The sequence below is a fragment of the Micromys minutus genome, assembly GCF_963924665.1.
Source record: "Micromys minutus genome assembly, chromosome: 4".
NCBI lineage: Eukaryota > Metazoa > Chordata > Mammalia > Rodentia > Muridae > Micromys > Micromys minutus.
In genome coordinates, this window is record NC_137973.1 from 21170472 (window position 1) to 21192751 (window position 22280).

Genomic DNA, 22280 nt, shown 5'->3' on the forward strand with positions numbered 1-22280 from the left:
CAGAGCTACATGAAGGCTTAATTTCCAAAGAAGTCCAGAGGTAAAGAAATCACGATACCTTTGAAGACCCAAGATCTTTCATTTGAGCTCTGTCATTGTTTGGAACAAGTCTTCAGCCTCAGATACGTATATTTATCTTTAAGGTATAGATTACACATGATCAAAGAAGCACCTTTTATCATATGCCATTTCTCTCTCTCATCTGCTCACTGAGAAGCATGGTGTCAGCTGTGCTTGCTGATGCTAGCTGCCTCACACTACCTTCATCCACGGTCCACGCTCCCTTCCACGGGCATGTGAGTCTCCTTTGGTACACCATATCTCTGAGGCCTGCCTGAGGCACTGGCTGATGGTCTGGCTGTGTTGTCTCTTGACTGACACCACCCATTGTTTCACTTCATGTCCCGATCACCAAATCTCACTTGTGCTGCAGGAAATATCATGACTGGGGTTTTTCTTCCACCTGTCTCATGACAGGGTCCTGACCTGCTCACCCAAGAAACGGAACACCATTCAGAGATTGTTCAAGAACCAAACTTGCCTACTTCTGACTCACGTCTCACAAACTGATGAAAGACCTGTAACACTCATCCTAGAAATATGGCCACAGTTGTTCTTATAATTTAATCTTAGGCTTTTCCTGATGTACAATCTAGCCTCATGCTTATAACTTAGCATTACTCTATAGTCATATTTAGAGGAGGGAGAGAGAGGGGGGAGGAGAGAGGGAGGGAGGGGGAGAGAGACAGAGAGACAGACAATGGGGGGGGGGGGAGTGCGAGTGCTCCTCTCTAAAGATAATTAAAACTTCTCCAGGAGATTTGAAGCTAGTCTTCCACCTACATCACCTACAAGAACAAGCATGCTTTAGACACTTTTCCCTTAACAGAGTACACGCTACATTAGTAAACACATGTCATGTTTACTATAGGACACCAGCAGTGCACATCAAAACCACATACTACATTTGTGGTGAGACCTTAATACAAGCATAAAGAACAAAGTGTCTGTGAACTGGGGGGAAGGGTCTGAGAGAGCTTCAGAGGTGTGAGAATCTGGTTAAGAACAGATGAAGAAAAACTGAATTCACAGAAGTGATAAAAGCAAAAATAAAAGACAGAAAAATGCATTAAGATTTTAAAAAAAGCCATGTGCCATGTTAAAGGTTTGGATTCAAGATGGGACTATGGGGGGTGGTGGTAGAATTTTGAGTAGTTGGGACCTAATGGAAGGAAATGAGGTCATGGGGGGCGTCCAAAGGCATGGTGGATGCAGGCCTTTTCTTTTCCTATTTGTTCACTGACACATGACACATGTGGGATCACATACTATTGGTTGTTTTATAGCTGGCTTATTTCCCCAGCATCATCTTCCCATCCGTACTGTAACATGTATGTATCTGAATGTATTCCTTTCTACAATGAATGAATAAGACTCAATTTCCATTTTCCCTTGGCAGATGTTTATGTAGCTGCCATCTTTACTAAATATAAATAAGAATTGTTCCCTAACCATAGATTACAAAACCTCTTTAGTTATATGTTCAAGTCTTTGGATACAAGCAAGAGACACACTGACTGAATCACATATGTATGTGCTGTATATTTTTGAGGAACTAGAAAATGGTTTCTATAGTGGCTGCACCACCGGATGAGTTGTCTTCCTGTTGTTGTGTGACAACAAGATCTGACAGACACAACTTCAAGGAAGAAAGACTGATATGGGCTCAGGGCCTGGATTTCGGTGTACCATAGAAGGGAAGGCATGATATAGTTTGGATTTCGGTGTACCATAGAAGGGAAGGTGTGATACAGTAGCTCACTTTGTGGTGGTAGGTGCTTGTCACACAATAGAACACTAGAGAACAAGGTTAAACCAGGAACGCACACAACCTTCCAAGGCTGGCCTCAGGTCGTCTACTTCTACCTACTACTAGGCTCTCCCCAAAGGTTCCAAAGTTTCTCACAAGGACCAGCTAAGGAACAACTGTTTATAACACGAGCCTACCAGAGACAGTTCAAGTCCAAATAATAACTACTGCACATCCCTGCCACCCTGCGTTGCTGGCCCACTGCTGCTATCACCGATACATTGCTCAGGGAGGACAAGGCGAAGTCCCAACCAGTCCACTGTTCGCATTTCCCTTGTGGTGTCAGCACACTGCTGCACAACAGACTGGAAGGAGAAGGCAGGGTCAGGGGCAATGCTGTGGTTCCAAGGTCTCCTCTTGGGTACCTGGATGCCATCAGAGTACTGGCCCAGAGAAGAAGTCAAGAACAGGGGTCCATACTCTGTGTCTCCTTTGGGATGTCAGAGTGCTGCAGTATGCCAGGCCAGAAGGGGAGAACAGAAGCTGAGACAAACAGGATCCTGGTCAGGAGCGAATGCCGAGTGACAGAGGGGCAGGAGGAGAGAGAAGTCCTTTAGGAGTCTTGCTGCTACAGTTAGTTCAGGCAGTGGCCTTCTCTGTTGTGACCTTTAATGAAGCATCTCTCTGGGACGATTTTAGCTTGTTCATTCTTCTTTATTGGGGGTGGGTGTATATGCTTTATTCATGGTGAACCAGAGATTATATAACTTTGGGGAAGGGTGTGAGCTTCCAGGAAGGGAAGGCCATTGGCTGAAGACTAAGGCTACTGAGATTCTTCATTAGCATGGAGGGGCATTTTACCCTAAGTGACTGCCCATGGCCACCTTAGTTTTGGGTACATGTTCCAGTGCAGGCACATAGAGGCAGGAGAGCTCCCTCTCCAATAGTTGGGGGACTCACATGAAGACCAAGCTGCACTTTGGCTACATATGTGTTGGCAGGGTATAGGTTCAGCCCATTTGTATATGTTCTCTGGTTGGTGGTTCAATCTCTGGGACATCCCAAGGGTCCAGGTTAGTTGACTCTGTCTACCTGTGGAGTCCCTATCCCATCTGGGACCCTCAATCCTTCCCCATCTCTTCCACAAGACTTCCCAAGCTCCATCTCATGTTTGGCTGTGGGTGGGGGTAGACCCAGTTTCTTAACCATGTAATAAAACAACCCCCTAATTGGTCTATTCTATAAACTGTCATAAGAAAGGCACTTGTCATGATGTAACTTCACAGCTAAAAGCCTTCACTTTCCATCTCTTTCAAGTAGGTCAAAACATAAAACAAATGTATCTTTAAAATGTAGCCTCAGCCTAAGCCAGGTATTGGTGCTGAACACCTTTAATCCCAGCACTCAAGAGGCAGAGGCGGGTGGATCTCTGTGAGCCTGAGGCCAACCTGGTCTACAGAATGAGTTCCTGGACAGCCGAGGCTACACAGAGAAACTGTTCCAAAAACCAACAACAACAACAAAAACCCTCCCACCCCCGAAAAACCCATAGCCTCTGCCTATCTATTTACCAAAGTTTCCCTGCCCCATCTTCTATTGCCCTCCCACAACTGACTACTAGCTCTTTGAATAATTAAACAAATGAGACAGAAAACCACCTTCAAAGGATTCAAGAAAGTAGCATAATAATAATAATAATAATAATAATAATAATAATAATAATAATAATAATAATAACAATAACAATAATGAGGCCACTGCAGTGATCGCTTCTGTAACCAAAGCTGAAGAAACATCCCACTTGTGGGCGGACTCAGTGGTAGGGCACTTGCTATGAAGCATAAGGACCTGGTTCAGATTCCTTTGTGCTACATTAAAAAGCCAGGCACGCCTGCATGGGTGTACACACCTATAACCTAGAGTAGGGAATAGACAGGAAAATTGCTGTGGCCAAACCTGAGCCAAAACCCAGCAAGCTTCTGTGTAAGATAAATTCAGGGGCCAAACAAATGGCACAGAGACCCCGTTTGTGTTAACACGCTTTAGCAGTATCCCTGGGCAGACTCATCTATTCTAACCCTAATCTAACCCGACTGCGTGCACATTACTTGCCATGTTGGCTCACCCTGACTGCTCCTGCTTCATCCATCCTCTGATGGCCACTCTCTCCTGCCCACCTGCTCATGGCGAACCCTCCTAGCAAATCTGCTCTCTCCCTAAGCACCTCGCTTGCTCTCTCCAAGCACAAAAGTCCACTTTCTCCTCTCCTGCCCTGGTACAACCTACTGACAATAGATAAAAGCCTGGCTTGCTGGTGTGGAGCCCATCTTCCTGGCATGGATGGAACCAGACGTGGAACACAAGTGCCTAAATGTCCATCAAAATTGATGAAGACCAATCTGAGTGAAAGAAGCTTCCATACCAAAGGCACTACTCAAGAGGTAACAAGCTGATGCCCCTGCATGGAGGCAGCTCAACAAACCAGCTTTAGCAGAACAGATCATTCCTCAGCCTGGCACACTAACCTTGATGCTGAAATGAACATTTGCCAAAGGACAGATGATCAGGATTGCTATTATGAAGAATCATCCAATCAATGGCTCTTCAAAAGGACATTCAGACTGTTAACTTTTGGGAACTGATATTTTTTTTCTGATATAATAGTTAAACTGTACAATTTTTAGCTTAAAAACCAAGGGGGAAGATATGGAAGACTTTTAATCTAGCAACATGGCTGCTCTAGAAGGCATCACAACCAAAAACCTCTATGTGATCTGGAATACACACCTTTAATCCCTCTGGCTGGAATACAGACAAGCCCTTACTACACACCTTTAATCCCGAACAACGAAGGTAGAAGAAAGCAGCCATGCTTAAAAGTAACATCGAGTTGAGGGGCAAAGTGAGAATTAGAGAAAGATTTAACAGACTGAGTCAGAGAGGATATGCCCAGCTCTCATGGGAGAGACAGGAAAGAGAAGCTAGGAAGCAGGAGACAGACAGGGGTTGGGGATAGGGAAGAGAGGAGAGGAGGGGAGGAAATGCAGTTTTACTGGGATAGTTATAGAGAACAGCTGAGTTGAACCAGCCAGCCAGAGTTCAGAAAGAACAAGAAAGGGTGAGCTTGTTCAGCAGTAAGTCTCAGACTGAAAACATTCTAGGCCTACATAAGACTGACTATATGGAGACTAGAAGCTTTCAAGACTATGCCTCAGTTAGCAGACTAAGGCAGTAAGCTAAGCCTCAGAGACAACCATTATATCAGGCAAACAAAAGTTACTTTAACACTCCTGGTTTAATAAGAGACTCTGCCCCAAAGAACCAAAGCAGAAGGTACAAAAGGATACCATCCTCCTCTGGTCTCTGCATACATAGTTATATATGCACATGTGCACACACACAAAACACACATACACACATCAAATTTTTAAATTTTTCAAATAGGCTACCAAATGGTGGATGTCTTTAATACTGTTGGACATTTATCTTCCTGCATATTTAAGTTTGGCAGTGTAAGGAAGGGAGCAGAGTTGAGTTAAGGGGAAACAGTCAGGAGTAGAAGTGTGGACAGAGGCCCATGCCAACATGGGGTTTTGTCTTTATGATTTTAAGTTGACATTGTAATTCTACATACATTTTCTAATTTTTGCCATCTCAAAAAAAAAAAAAAAAAGAAAAACCTTTAAACCTAGTTCATGACCACTGACAGCTAATATCATTTAAGATATTTTTACTATATCTCTGAGAATTTCACATGTGTTTAGATCACACTCACCTAGTAGCTTATCTTCCTAATCATATGCTTAGAGCACAAAGAATTCAGCTTAAAAGAACTGGTTTTGATAATGCTAAAAGGTCATAACTCACAGGCATAGACTGCAGCATGGGAACAAAAATATACCTGTTACACTAGACTTCCTAATCCAACGACAAGAATAAGGAGATATGCCAAAAGGGAATTCCAGATAGAAAGTAGAGGTGACAGGAGACAGTAGTGCCGCCTCAGCATCTTCAAAGATGCAATACTCCAACCACTGGATTGAAGCCGAGACAGGATTTTAAACAAAAGAAATAAAAATATGCAAATGCAAGGGTTTTACAAGTCAACACTGAAGAAACCAATGAAAAGTCAGCAAAAGATTAAAATAAAATTACATCTTTTCCCATACAGATGGCATGCACCTATAAAATGGAGCTCCACATCACATCATCGGGGAGCTGCAAACAGACATGAAATACCACATGCTGTCAAGCTGTTAAGAGAAACACTCACATCACCTACTGAGCACAGATGGAAATGCACACTAGTACATCTACACTGGAAAGCACATAGAAACACACTAATCACACAATCCAGAAATGATGACCCTCAGTAATACGCAAACAAATTGAAAGCACAGACAACAAAAACATGGACATAAAGGTCTTATAGCAGATTTTTCATAATCTGGAAGCATCCAAGATGTCCAATAGCTCAATGTTTACGTTGAGAAATATTGAATGTGATAAAATTTATTCATTGATAAGAAAAAGTTGAGCTATCAAACCCCCAAAGACACAGTGGAATCTTAAATGCATCTTGCTAAGCGCAAGAAGCCAATCTGTGAAGGCAGGCTGTAGCAAACATGATTTCAGTCGTGTTCAAGTTTGGAAAAGTAAAACTCTAAGAATGTTAAAGGTCAGCTGCCTCCTGAGGTAGGACAGCAGTGTGAGGGGGGCTGGGTTACAGAAAGAGCCTGTCTTAAGAAGAGGAGGAGCAGTGGTTTCTGGGAGCTGAAGGACTAGAAGGATGAAGACACAGAGTAAGGAGGAGTCTCAGGCAGTGACACTCCTGTGTAGATTTATGTTAAGGCAATACGTAAGAGGAGAGGAGGTGGGAAAAAGGAGAGGAAACGGAAGAGGAGAGTCAGGGAGTAAGTCAGAAGAGGAGGAGTGAGAAGGGAAAGAGGAGAGGATGGAACGGGAACAGGAGGACAGCAAGTGAGAGGGACTTCTTAGGAGGGGAATAGAGAGTGCAGTGGTAAATCTGCCCAAAATAGACCACAGTTTTTTTTTTCCTAATTACTGAGTCGTGTTTTCATTGAATGGGCTTATTTGGGTTGAAGAGAAAAATGCAACAAATTGGCCATCGGGTTGAAAAGGATACTGTGACACAACTGGGTAAGACACTGTACTTGTAGACACATGTAATCCCCGCAGCTGTCTCCGTCTGCAGGTTGTAGTACAGTGTTGTAATCCTAACACTTGGGAGGTGAAGGCAGCATAAGCATGACTCAAAGTCTCAAGTGCAAAGCAAGTTTATGGCTGGCCTAAGCCACATGAGGCATTTTCTAAAAAGATTAAAAAACAAACCAAAAAGCAAAAAATCAACAAAAACTTCACAGCAAAGCAAAGCACAATCCCCAGACCATGTAAAACTAATGCCAAGCACAGTGGCGCATGCTTGTTAACCTAGCACTGTGGAGGTGGAGACCGGAGGATGCCTGGAACTCCGTGGCCAGCCAGTCTAGCCTAATTATGGAGGTCTGGTCAATAAAAACCCGGTCAGTAGGGGGTGACAGCATTCTTGAAGACACCAAAGGTTGTCCTCCCATCTGTCTTTCTTTCTCTTTACACACACACACACACACACACACACACACACACACACACACACCCCTAACAGTGAGCCCCTGGGCCTAACAGCCTCTAGCTAATAAGATATCAAAACTGGCTTATCAACTACTAGACAATGATATACATTAGCAACACAAGACCCCAACAGCAGGAAATGACGAGACTGAGACAGGAAGGGACAGATTAGGAATTCTCTCTACTTTTCCATCATTTCCTGTAAACCAGATTTAAAACTGCCCCTCCCAGAGTCTACTTTTTTTTTTAAGGAACTAAAATATTAGAAAATACAACATAAGGAAATAAAAGGTGAAGTAGTCTAAGGCCATTTGTGTTTTATGTTGTTGTGCTTGTAGTGTTTGGGAGGGAAACTTGGGGCTTGTACAATCTATGCTACATCCCAGTCCTACCTTTTCTTTAGACATTGAGGCCAAATGAGAATGTACGTTTAAAGTATTAATGGCAACACCGCTGTGCTACAAAGCACATCTCTTCATAACTGTGGTTCCTTACCTCGGAGTTCAGAGCCTCCAACCTACGCTTCCTGGCATGCAGAGCCTTGCTTGGGAAAGCCCAGTAGTAATTGGAGGTTCCAATCCTCTCGCAGTCAACCATCCCGTCGTCTACCAAGCTCTGAAGGACTTCTTTCACGGACATGGCAGCTGGGGAGAAAACAGTCAAGGATGCTAGGTTAAGCAGCATCCTAAGTAAAATCCAAAAGCAAATAACTAGAGAAACATTTGCAGAGCATATTACAATTAAGAGCTAGGCATCTATGTGGCAGTAAAAGGGAGGCACCCCAGGCTCATGAGGCAAACATCACAAGTTCTTTCTTCCTCAGAGACCTTAGGAGCTTACATGGGAATGTGGGCAGAGGCCATGAAATGCTGAAGGGACACAAGAGAAGAGAGGAGGTGCAAAGGGCACACCAGGACACAGAGACATGGGAGAGAAGCGGAACACTGGGGGTAGAACAGCCGGGTATTTAAAAGAGTGATGGTAAGAAGGTGGGGGAAATGGGGGGGAGGGAACCAACCAAAACAGAGTGTATATCACAGTACCACAAGAAAACCTGCTACTTTGTGTGCTAATTTAAAAATAAATAAACGTGTTCTCTGCACAGTGATGGTCAATATATTTCAACTACAACTGTGCTGTGTTTATTTTTGTAGTGCTAGGGTCTGAAACCAGTTTGAACGTGTAGATAAGTACTCTACTGAGAAGCCCCATGCCTAGCCTTTTCAACCCACTCTGAAGACGGACTAGAACAAGCAGTATGGCCCCGACAAACAAATCATAGCGTGGAAAGATATTAGAAGGCACTCAAGAAGACATGTATTATCTTCAGCTAAGAAAACTAAAAGTTGTGAAAGATTAAATTATATAGAAATGAACTAGTTCCAATATTTAGAGCTAAGATTTAAAATCAGAATCTATTAATAATGTTTACTTCTTATGTACCAAAAACTATATTCCTATTTTAATATCCATTTAATTTTTTCCTAAAGCAGATCTCTAGCTATGAAAATTTTTTTAAATTTAAAGATCTAATAAATAAAATTGACACCAAATGTGCAAAACGTTCACCCCTACTCATGATGTCCAAACTGAGATGCAGGTCAAAGGCCTGTGGAAGGAGAGGAGCAGTGGGAAGGCTCAGGGACAGAGTGCTTGCCTAACAGGGACTAGGACATGCTACCCAGCACTGAAAAGGAAAAAAGCTAGTGACATAATATGGCAATTTCAGAATACACAAGCTCGGAGAGCTACGCAAGCCGTTATTTTCTGTTTTACTTCTGCAGATAGACTGTAATGAAAAGCCTGAGAGGTGGGCAAACACTTACAGACAAAGGTTTGCTTTGCTTGGATTCCATAACCAAACCCACAGAGCAGGCGCTTAGGCTGCGGTTAAGATAACCACCAGAGAGCAATGGCTTCAGAGGAGTGCGGCCCTGTGCTTGGTCCCCATGCCTAAAGTTCTGGCAACCAGCACAAGACAGGACTCAACTCAGTTACTGCTGAGGATGCTTTGCTTCTTTTGTAGAAGGCTGTGTTTTCATTACGGTGGCCTTCCTTAAGGGGACATAAAATCAGAGTTCCACTCTTAAATTTTCACATAATCATTTATTTCTGCATTTGACTGTGATAGTCTCACACCATGGAGATCAAACTAACTCAACTGATAATTTCCCAAGTGCTGAGACTGCAAAAGTGGATCACCATACTTAGCTTGTTTAACTCCCTCATGAAGGTATTCTTTCCATATGAATTATGAAAGACCACAGTTCAGTCCAGAGCACAGAGCACATTAATTACACAATAGCCCTAGCAGCAGTATTTGAACATAATCTAAAATCAGTGGTTCTCAATCTTCCAACTTTCTGGCCCCTAAATACAGTTTGTTATGTCGTAACTCCCCACCATAAAATAATTTTCATTGCTGCTTCCTAACTGTAATTAAGCTACTATTATGAATAGTCATATAAAATCTTTGTTTTCCAGTGATCTTACACAACCCCAGTGAAAGGTTCATTCAGGGGATCAGGACCTCTAAGATAAGAAGCACTGATCTAAATAGTCAACAACAGGCGAACAACTAAGCAAGTTTGATAAGGAGTCACATGATAGAATTCATCTTCCAAAGCAAACTGCACACATGCAGACGGAGTAAAGTAGATACAGAGCAGAGGTGCAGCACTCACTACCTCAGCACACACGCTACCTCAGCACTCACACTACCTCAGCACACACACTACCTCAGCACACACACTACCTCAGCATTCACTACCTCAGCACACACGCTACCTCAGCACACTCTAACTCAGCACACTCACTGCCTCAGCACTCACACTGCCTCAGCACTCACACTGCCTCAGCACTCACACTACCTCAGCACTCACACTGCCTCAGCACTCACACTACCTCAGCACACACACTACCTCAGCACTCACACTGCCTCAGCATTCACTACCTCAGCACACACGCTACCTCAGCACACACACTACCTCAGCACACACACTACCTCAGCACACTCTAACTCAGTACACACACTGCATCAGCACACATGCTACCTCAGCACACACACTACCTCAGCACACTCTAACTCAGCACACTCACTACCTCAGCACACTCACTGCCTCAGCATTCACACTACCTCAGCACTCACACTGCCTCAGCACTCACACTACCTCAGCACACACACTACCTCAGCACTCACACTGCCTCAGCACTCACACTACCTCAGCACTCACACTGCCTCAGCACACACACTACCTCAGCACACACACTACCTCAGCACTCACACTACCTCAGCACTCACACTACCTCAGCACTCACACTACCTCAGCACTCACACTGCCTCAGCACACACACTACCTCAGCACACACTACCTCAGCACTCACACTACCTCAGCACTCACACTACCTCAGCACACACCCTACCTCAGCACACTCTAACTCAGCACACACACTACCTCAGCACACACCCTACCTCAGCACACTCACTGCCTCAGCATACACACTACCTCAGCACACTCTAACTCAGCACACACACTACCTCAGCATTCACTACCTCAGCACACTCACTGCCTCAGCACACACACTACCTCAGCACACACAATACCTCAGCACACACAATACCTCAGCACACTCACTACCTCAGCACACACACTACCTCAGCACACACACTGCCTCACACACTTACTGCCTCAACACACACTACCTCAGCACTCACACTATCTCAGCACTCACACTACCTCAGCACACACACTACCTCAGCACTCACACTGCCTCAGCACTCACACTACTTCAGCACACACACTACCTCAACACACACACTGCCTCAACACACACACTACCTCAGCACACACAATACCTCAGCACACACACTACCTCAGCACACACACTACCTCAGCACACACACTACCTCAGCACACACACTGCCTCACACACTCACTGCCTCAACACACACTACCTCAGCACTCACACTACCTCAGCACTCACACTACCTCAGCACTCACACTACCTCAGCACACACACTACCTTAGCATACACACTGCCTCAGGACACTCACTGCCTCAGCACACACACTGCCTCAGCACACACACTACCTCAGCACACACACTACCTCAGCACACACACTACCTCAGCATACACACTGCTTCAGCACACTCACTACCTCAGCACACACACTGCCTCAGCACACACATGAATAACTACAGACAACACAGCATAAGCAGTATGATTTCCTCTCAGAACAGATGTTAGATCTTTACACCTACACTCTGACAATTTAAACTTTGAAATGTTTACAGTGATCATGATTTTAGGACAGAAAAATTACGGTTTTCTTCCTTAGCTCAGTGATTGGAGCTGCTGCTCGACCTCTCTCCTGAAAACCTCTGAAACTGTGAGCGAAACTAACTTCTCCTTTAAGCTGTCCCATCAGGCACTGCGTCACAGCAATGCAAAGTCTCCGGAGCAGATAAGTGTAACCAAAGATAAGGATCTTGAGATGGAATCACCTAGGGTACAGTCAGCCCTAAGGTCAATGACTGTCCTAGAGAACAGAGAACAAACAACAAAGACACAAGGGATACTGGCAGATGGTACCCGGGATAGGAATCAGACACACTGCTGGCAGTCAGTGGATCCCAGGAGAGAAGGAAAAGGTTCTTTAGCCCCCCCCCCAAGGCACCAGCCCTGTGGCTGGTCTTTGCTACTTCATGGGTTCTTCTTTTGCCCCACCCTTTATCCCCCAGTTTCATCCCTATCATTAGATAAGAGAGAAGGATAGAGGAGGGAGAGATCTCTGAATTTAATTTTTTTCTTCTTAGTTCTTCTTTGAGCACAACTACTAAAAAACTGCAGCCAACCCCCTGAACAACCAACAGCCACCCCCTGCATTTACTGGGGCTCTGGCATTTATATACCTCTAAAACATTCCCAGAATTCCAAGCATCACACAAACACAGAAACTAACCGCAGTTGGCAAAACCACACCCCTACTAGAGCGTGAGGCAAATCATAGTCAGCTACTGGGAAGGAGCCCCAGATCCCACACCTGGGGTTAAAATGAAAACATAATCTTATAATAGTTCTGTTTTTTTAAAGAAACCAAAATTTCAGAATTATCACTACACAACCTTGCCTACACCTTTACATCAATATGCGCCTCTGAAACTCAGAGGCATAGAAAATAAGTCATTTTTTTAAGCTATCAAATTTATGATAAATAGTAATACAGCCTCAGGAAACTAATGCACTGTGTAAAGATACCAAATCACATCTGACGAACACTACAAAATAAATGAAACGATCTCTATTTCTTTTGAAAGGAACAATAAAATAAGCGTGCACATGTAAAACACATATGCAAGTACACATATGTATTCTAGGGCAGAGGGTCCAAACACAGAGACTGCTCTGATTCCTAAGAAGAGCCACATGGGGCTTTTACAAATATATTTCTTTCTAGATTTCTGCACTGTCCTTAAAGGGAAAGAACACTGCACACAAGGCTGAGTCCTGGGCCCCCAAACCCCACCTCCGCCAGTCTCTGTGATACTTACTGATGCCTTTCTCCTTGGGAGCAAGCTTCTCCAGGTCTTTCAGTTGGAATACATCTTTCTGGTTAAAAGAGTTAAAGAAAAGGAGGAATATATAATTACTTCCTACTATTTATTTTTTTTAACTTGTCAGGGTTTTTAATAGTCATATGCAGAGGTCTGGTTCATTTCAGCTCCTTCACTGCCAAACCTGGGGGTAGGGACTGCCTCAGCTTCTCTGCCTTCTCCTTGTCTGTGATAACCAGGGTGTAAAGGTAGCGGCTACAGCGGACCTTGAACTTCACATTATCCTTGTTCTTCTTGATCTTGACAGATTTGGCATCTTTCCGCCCGGCCGTGAGCAGAAAGTCCTTGATCTCCTCTATTTTCCGAGGCATGGCGATTGGCGCTTGGCTCTGGCATCCGCACCCCGGCTGCGGATTGCCTCGGATTTAACTCCCTTTCCTACCAGCCCCAAAAAACTCCCTACTATTTATTTATATTTGCTATAGCTGTATTCATAAAACATAACATCAAAAAGCTATGTCTACAAATGAATAATGTGCTAGAAATGAGCATTTCAGAACTAGAAGAAACTATTCCACTCAATGCCATCCACAGAACTTAGGGGTGTAACATGTAGACATCCTTCTACACACGCACAGTTGTCTATTCACAACTGGAACAACAATAACAACTACAACATCAGATAATGTGCTGCTCTGACACTGTGATGTTCTGAAAACCAAAAAACCAAAAAAAAAAAAAAAAAAAAAAAAAAACCAGGACGCTGGAGAGATGACTCTGCGACTAAAAGCACTCGCTGTTCTTACAAAGAACCCTGACTTGGTTCCCAATATCTACAGGGTGGTTCAGGGCATCTGGTGGCTCCTTCTGGCATCTGTGGGCACCAGGCACACACATGGTACATATATATATATACATGCAGGCTAATACTCATACATATAAAAAATTTTAAATACTAAATCTAAAAAAACAGAAGCAAACAAACAAACAACCCCCCTGCTAAAACAACCACAAACAGCAAAGAGGCTCGGTGATGGGAGGATGGCATGGGCCCCATGTTCTGAAGCCAATCTGGGCAATATAACAAGGCCATATATCAGGAAGAAAGGTGGGGGGGGGGGACGAGGGAGGGAATGAGAGCCAAAGAGAAAAGAAGGAAAAGTGCTTTGTTAACTCTGCCTGACAGAAAAACTGTCCCGCTCATGCTGTGCCCCAGTCACTGGCCCACCTACTGACCCATACACTTAATATACACAGTGCAAAATAGAATATCTAACCTAGTGGCCAACGAACACTCTTGCTGCCCACTCCTTTCCCTTGAGTGGTAAAAAGCATTTGGTCAGGGACAGTGAAGTTGTCTGGAAAGACTAACACATTTACTAATCAGAAAGAAGCCCTGTGACCAGGATGGGGTAGGGATCCAATGCCTCCTAAAGAAACTGAGAAAGCAAGTTCGAGTGAGCAGAAACTAAACCTCGATAAAGTTCAAAACCACTGCTCAAACACACATGTTAAGAAATGGAGCAGACAGATAACTACCTAAAAGAAAATATTTGCAAAATGTCTATTGACAAAGCAACCTGGAATCTAGAAATACAAAGTGTCTCCAAAACAAAAGGAATAAGAAACAGAGGAAGAAGTGAGGTATCCAACTGTGGGCTTCTACGAGCTGTTGTTACTACAAATGTTTTTGAAAACACTCAAGTCATTGTTGGTGAACCATTCATGATTAAAAGCAGCAAGGTACAGTGCTGAGCCAGCATCTGTGATTACAGCAGGCAGTATGGTACACGGGGCTTAGCTTGCATCCCATGATTAGAGGAAGCGTGGTACATGCAGTTGATCAGAAGCAGTAAGGTACATGGTGCCTAGCCAGCCTCTGATTAGAGGCAGCATGGTACAAAGTACTTAACTAGAAAGTTTTCTAATTAATTCAGAAGGTATTATACTTTCATTGGCGTGACTATAAAACATTAACATGTATAATCATATGGCAGTATTTGTTTAGAGTCTGCATTTTCTACTTAACACCACATAGTGAGCATTTAGTCACGACACTGTCTTGAAGAAGGGCCACATCTAATGCCAAATTCTATAATTGATAGTACAGTAACCATACTTGAATTTTACTTATCAAGAATGGAATTAGAGGGCTGGAGAGATGGCTCAGCGGTTAAGAGCACTGACTGCTCTTCCAGATGTCCTGAGTTCAATTCCCAGCAACCACATGGTGGCTCACAGCCATCTGTAATGAGATCTGATGCCCTCTTCTGGTGTCTGAAGACAACTACAGTGTACTTATATATAATAAATTAAAAAAAAAAAAAAAAAAAAAAGAATGGAATTAGAATCCAATTTTCAGAAACTGAATTCCAGAATCCATGCTACCTTGGACCATAATATTGATTTGTTCTGAATGCTGAGGGTCTGATGCCTAATAATTACCAACATTTGGCATTAGTGGATTCTAGATACACTGTGTATTGTTCCTGAGAAGTCAGACACAATGTTTTCCATTACGTTTCCAAAGTTTACTGTTATACTTTTCAACTCCATCCTCCAAATTGGCAGATTCAATAAGTAAGCAGCAACACATTACATCATAACATGAAGATAAAATAGGAAGACATGAACTGCACGAAACTAACTAATAGAAGTATTAATTCTTCAGAAAAACTCAGTATTTGTCTTAGTCAGGGTTTCTATTCCTGCACAAACATCATCACCAAGAAGCAAGTTGGGGAGGAAAGGGTTTATTCAGTTTATACTTCCACATTGCTGTTTATCACCAAAGGAAGTCAGGACTGGAACTCAAGCAGGACAGGAAGCAGGAGCTGATGCAGAGGCTATGGAGGGATGTTTTACTAGCCTGTTTCCCCTGGTTTGCTCAGCCTGCTTTCTTAAAGAACCCAAGTCTCCCAGCCCAGGGATGGCACCACCCACAATGGGCTGGGTCCTCCTTCCTTGATCACTAATTGAGAAAATGCCTTACAGCTGGATCTCATGGAGGCATTTCCCCAACTGAGGCTGCTTTCTCTGTGATAACTCCAGCTTGTGTCAAGTTGACACAAAACCAGCCAATATAGTATTGAGAATCTTTTAGTGGCTAGTCTTCAGTGTTAGTCTTTAGTGTCAAAATGCCATTGAATGGTGAAGGTGAATATTTTTAAACCAGAAATGGCCAACTTTGTTATTTGAGAAGACTAAGACTGAAAGGATAAAATCATTTCCTGACTATTTTCCTTGGGTTTCTACTGCCTGGAAGAAATGCAATCTGTTTTTGCTCTAGGGCTACAGGAAAAAAATTCAACTCAGCCAAAGAAAAAGCCTAACGCACAAACTTCATCTGGAACAGCAGTTTTGCAGTAGCTCTACAGTCACCAAGGTGAGACCCAGGCTTTCTAAAGTCCTGGGAACATTTTACCTGCTTTACTGAGAACCTTCACAAATGAGAAGGAAGTTCGGCAATGTAATATTTTATTTTACTATCTGCATAGGATGAAAACAGCCAGTGGACCTCCTGAGCCACAAAAACAATTTGAGGAGATTGGGAGGGCTCAGGGGGTACAAGGCCTATTTGCACTCTTTTCTTTATGGAAGAAAGGCCTATCCACGTACAGGAACATGTAAAGAAAGTAGGCTCAAGACCCTGGGACTGAACTCTGTCACTTAGTGAAGCTGAAACTTTATTTGCTCTTAGTGACTGGCAGACATCTGGAATAAATTAAGGAGTCCTGGATAACATCATAAACATCGTGCTGTAGACTGACTGGTAAGCACAAAAAAGCAAGGTATTTGTGCTCCCTATAAAACCAGGTGACCCTCCTCGTTTAAACTGGCTAACGTCCGCTTTTGTTCTCTCAGAGTCTGGGGAGGCTATTCAGACACTGTCTCAGAGTGCTCAGCGTGAAGCAAAGCTGGAAAAGTCAGAAAACATACTGCACCCAGGGAGCATTTCGTGAACTCTTACAACTACCTCAGACAGAAAGAGGTCACCATCAAATACATGACTCAGAAAGAGAGTTGCCCTATCTGTCTGCAGGACAGTCCTGAATAAGAGACATGGCTCTTTCCCACTCCACAGCTCAGAAGAGCCAAAAACATTTGTAGAATTTTATGTATCCCCAGAGAACCAAGTTAGTGTGGGTCTCTAACAAAAAACAACAAGACCATTAATTGACTTACATAACAGAAAAATCCAAAACATACTGTGAAGATACATTTAATGTAAAGTCTCACGAAATACTAACATTAAGAGAAATAACTTACTGTCTCAAAAAATATTTCCATCATCCGGGTCCTCTTTTCCTCTGCGCTGAGTCCTCTTTTCTTTGACTAAAGCATAAAACAACAACAAAAACAAAAAGCAGCAGTTAAAAAAAAAAAAAAAAACCAATGTTTCACAACAATTTGGCACTGAACATTATCTTAAAATGCATTTGATTTTGTCTAATGTCAACAGGTTAGTCACTCTCAAAACCTGGCCTAAAGACTCACTTTAACGACTATATGCCAAGTCTTGAAATAGGGACTGCCAACTGTCTATACAGTGATTGAGAAAACATTTTGTGGAATTATATTTTTATTCCATTTTTTGGTTTTTCAAGAACAGGGTTTCTCTGTGTAGCCCTGGTTGTCCTGGAACGCCTCTGTAGACCAGGCTGGCCTTGAACAGAGATCTGCCCCCCTCTGTCGGAGCACCACCACACCCTCCGTAGAAACTTAGTTTTATGAAATGAACCAAGGATAAGCCACTGTACTAACTTTCAGAAGGCTTGCCTTCTGAAAGAAAAGAGTCACTTGTAACTAATTACTAGCTACAAGCACAAGTTGCTGCATAAATACGCAGGACAGAATTAAAGCCACATGGGAAGGGAGTTTCGTTAGCCTAGTAGGCTAGAGAGAAAAAGGCTTTGGTCGGGCGGGGAGGTGGGGAGGGCGCCCGCGCAGACCCGTGCACAAACACAGAGGTGCAGATGTCCAAGACTAGCATTAAGCCGGTTACTGGACGCCTAACGCAGAGGGAGCAAATGACAAATATTTTTCAAAAAGTTGTCTGGGGTCAGATTACCAGAGGCTACCTGGAAAGAGGGTGGATCTTACCAAGATGACGAGGAATTTCTAAAGCTGAGGGGTGACAAGATGAGAGTCAAATTCAAGTGTGCAAATGGTAGCCGCAGAGGCTGCAGAGATGGCTCACAGGGTAGAGAGCACTGGCTGCGCTTCCAGAGGACAGGGTTCAATTCCCAGCACCCACATGGTGGCTCTGTCTGTGACTTCAGTCCCAGGACATCTGTCCCCCTCTTCTGGTCTCCCTGGGCACTAGGCATACACACGACATATAAACTATATACAACACACAATATACAAACTATATACAGTCAAACTATCCATATACATAAAAATGTTTCACTATTTTAATTAAAAAGAAACAAAGTGACAGGAGTGAATGGGTTCAAGAAAGAAAAAACTTATCCAAATAGAAGATGGAAGTATCTGGGAATCATTATTGAACTTGAAAACAAGATAAGCAATGTGTGCATAATTCTTCCTGTATATATTATATATGCATATCATATATTACACCAACTTACATTAAACAAAAATAAAACAACATGAGAAACAGCACAAGTCTGGGACTGGGGTCCACACTCACACTCATTTATTAGTTGTTCATTGGGGTGTGTATAGAGGGTAGAGGAAAACCTTCCGGCATTGTTTTTTCCTTCCTCTATGTAGGTTCTAAAGCTTGAACTTAAGACAACCAGGCTTAGCAGTTGTTCCCCCAAAATACTATCTCAGCAGCCCCAATATTTAAGTGTTCTGAATCCTTCTCAAAAACTGTACAGGATCATGTCCGTGTGACACTGTGTCCTTGGGAAACAGGACCAAGTGTCTGTTCCTAGCAGACAGGTAACTGAAGACAGATTGATCAAAGGGATCAAAGTACATATACCATCGAAGTTCAACTTGGTGACCTCATGAGTTCTGTTGGGTTATGTACTGGAATGGGAAAGGACTCAAAGGAGCAAAAATGACAAGGACAGCTGTGTCACCAAGGCCTAGCCTAGCCTACCTGACAGCTGACATGGCTGGAAGCCTGCAGCACAGTGTGAGTCTCTTCCAGGCCGCTCAGCTGGCCTTGACCTTTGAGACTTGCCTGGTCAATTTCAGGGACTTCCTAAAGCTGTTTGAGTTGTTTATTCTCTGTCTTAATTCAGTGAGCTTTCCCGAGTGTTGAGTGTTCCACAGCTCCTTAGGTCAGCAGTTCTCAGCCTGTGGTCAAACAGCCCTCTCACAGGGGTTGCTTAAGACCATCAGAAAGCAGATCCTTACATCATGACTCATAACAATAGCAAAATTAGTTATGAAATAGCTATAAAAGTAATTTGGTTGGGGGCCACCCCAACACGAGGAACTATATTAAAGAGTCACCACATTGGCAAAGCTTTAGACCATTCTGTTGCTTTACCCTGTGTAAATCTCTCTCCCACACTCTTCTGTTTCACATCCTTTTTCATATCCTATATCTTAAAGTTTCTCTGAGCAAAGTTTTAATCTTTGAAGAAACTGCTACTCAACAAATCATAACAAAATAAACTGCTTACTACGATGTAAGATAAAATAAGACGAAGACTGATTCTGTCCAACCAAAAACTCCGTAAGAAAGCATCAGTCTCCAACACTTAAGAAAAGGATCTTAGCATGGCGGTCTGTATTGCTTCTGGCAACACCAGACGCTAACTCATCCATCCCACAGCAACAAGATAACGTACTGCTTCTTGAGATGTGTGTAAGAAAGCAGCCTCCAAGTTCACATCTTTCCTTTCCCCTATCTGTTTCTCTTGAACACAGTAGTCCCCCCGGGGCCCACTACTGAGCCCTTCCTCTCCTCAAATCTCTTCTTTGATCTCATCTTCTTTAATTTTAATTAACATTTGCGATGAGACCACAGATCTTTTTATCTGGCCCCCGAATATGCTCCTGAACTTCCATCTCATGTATCTACTTGCCTGCTGGACAGACTTCAAACTGAACTGGTCCAAACTCAATCCTTTCTTTTCTACACACACTCCAAACCTGCTATTCGACATCTCAGACACGCTCTTTACCTATGCCAAAGGCCTGGCAGCCATCCTAGGTGCCTTCATCTCTTTACCAAGTACCAAGTTCTGCCAACACTGGTTCTTAACCATTCTCTAATGTCTCACCTATTACCTCTGCCTGGATTCAAGCCCTCATTGGCTAGCTCTTACAGCTGCCGAAACGCACTTTTGTTGCATCCTCTAATATAAGTTGATTGTGCAGCTCCTTTGCTTGAAACCTCTTGATGGTTCCAATCCTCATACCTAGCATTCTAATAGAATGTAGAAGGCCCTCTGTCGCCTGACCCCGACTTACTATTTAAAGTAGCTCCCACCCCCGAATTTATCATAACAAGGTGAAAAACTATGTAATTTGGGTGATGGTGAGGATGATAAAACCTCTCCTCTGCACACTCAATACTCCAAGAGTTCCCCCAAAACAGTAATTTGGGCATTCTGTTCACAGACGGAAGTGAGCACACAGGCTGAACCTGTGTTCCCAGGACACATTTGCATCGAATTGTTTACTGCACTGAAATTTCTCTCAGCAGACTGAGACAATTCAGGATATCCACTTCCCTTTGCCTTCTCAGGCCTTAGCATGTCAGGTAAGCTTGACATACAGGCCAGCTCTGAACTTCAGGACCACAACCAGTAAGACTGCCAACTCTAAGCTGCTCAAGCTTCGAAGCCCACAACACTCTTAGATGTATAACACAAGGTGAATTAAGTAGCAGGAAAACCCATGGCCAATATCTTGTTTGCAGAAAGAAAGCAAAGTGCTTTTCAAGAGGGTACCAGGCTCTCCGGGAGCTTTGCAGAAGTGTTGTCTACACCGCAGGTTCAGTGCTAGAATCCACGAGGGCTTTATAACCCTTCCCACACTGCTCTCTTCCAGTATCTGAGCCAACCTCGAAGCTCACACTCAGCAAAAGACGTGCGAAGCAAGCTACCATATATAGACTCACCTAAGAACTTTAAGAAGGCTACTGCCTTGGTCATCCTGTATACACTGACCCTGGGCATGTGCATTTAAAAATATCCTCGGTTGATTTCACTTGCTTTTCTCTAGATTTCCAAGGATGAGAGGGGTTGTGTGAGAGAGGTGGCAATCTCTTTTTGCATGGCTCCAGGATTTGGACCTGCCTGGAGCAGAGAGGAAATGAAGGCAAACTAGAACAGAAAGCTGGGACTGGGTGGACAAACTGTAGCAGTGCAGCTCAGCGTGTTCATTAGAAAGCTGAACAGAGGCGGGTTTCTGCACGCCGTGGGGGTATTACAGACAAACATGGAGGCAGGGCTATTATATACATCTGAATACTGAGGCAGGTTTGACTAACCTTGTTAACCAAAGAGCAGTCTCTCTCTAGGGGAGTGGTCTTTAGGCCATAAACACGCAGAAGGGAGCAAAGCTATAGTGTACATTTCCTGGGGGAAACTTTGCCATCTCTCTAAGCCTGAGGCTGCAGGGGGTAGGGGTGGAGTAGGGGCATCTCCGGTGAGGCCATGCCTGTCAACAACACATGTTTACTCAGGACTTCACTCATTCAAGGCTGGCTCAGATCCCCTACATTAGCACTTTATCACGTGGCTAAATCAGAAAACAGCTCAAATCTGGGGTCAAACTCCTAACATTTTGGTGTTTTAAACAGTTTCTGGGAAGTCCTTTGAAATCCCCCAGAGGCAAGCAATAAGGAGAGTCTAATGTCCCGGGAGCATAGTTCAGGAGAGCTCTTACTAGTCAACAATATTAACGTCATGCAGGAATGCAGCTGAGCTGTACCATACATGGGTATTACTTTCAGGGGGACTTATCCCTGCACCTTTTATGAATTCTTGCTAATCACAGTTGGAAACTTCCAAGGTCAGATTTAAAATAACAAATAATAAAATAATAATAATGTAAAAAGGGTATCATATTGACATTAGCAACTTCAACAAGAAAGAAAAATGACAAGGACTCAGTCCTTAAAACTAGGGAGGGGGTTGGTTCTCTGTGTAGAAAAACCAGGGATGCCCTCTGCTTAGGAAGGAGACTCAAAGCCACCTGAGGCCTAGGACACTTGCTATTTGGAGTATTTAAGTTACTTTTAAGAGTCCTGTATCTAAAGAGTCTTCTCCAAAACGTAGTTACAGAATTCCTAATATCAGCCCTGTTGGTCATTTGTAATAACGTTTTGAAAAAAATTAAAAAGATGT

General features: G+C 43.4%; 2 protein-coding genes across 3 annotated transcripts in view; both read right to left on the reverse strand.

The window, feature by feature from the left end:
• The window catches only part of MND1 (meiotic nuclear divisions 1), a 67554-nt gene that overhangs the window by 44103 nt on the left and 1171 nt on the right, over positions 1-22280 (reverse strand). For both annotated transcript variants that reach the window (XR_013975029.1, XM_080916344.1), the window contains exons 2-4: positions 17266-17331; positions 12994-13051; positions 7937-8085 (exon numbers count right to left, since the gene is read on the reverse strand). Coding sequence is in view for 1 of the 2 variants with exons in the window: in XM_080916344.1 (XP_080772470.1) it covers positions 7937-8085; positions 12994-13051; positions 17266-17331 (273 nt within the window). In the remaining variant the exon portion in view is untranslated. The remainder of the gene's footprint in view (positions 1-7936; positions 8086-12993; positions 13052-17265; positions 17332-22280) is intronic.
• LOC308419761 (large ribosomal subunit protein eL38-like) lies at positions 13102-13429 on the reverse strand. The gene has a single exon (XM_080915554.1). The coding sequence runs from the start codon at positions 13365-13367 to the stop codon at positions 13155-13157; it is 213 nt and encodes a 70-aa protein (XP_080771680.1). The 5' UTR covers positions 13368-13429; the 3' UTR covers positions 13102-13154.

Coding starts and splice junctions, on each gene's coding strand:
- LOC308419761 (XM_080915554.1), bottom strand. CDS start 13,367: ATGCCTCGGAAAATAGAGGAGATCAAGGACTTTCTGCTCACGGCCGGG.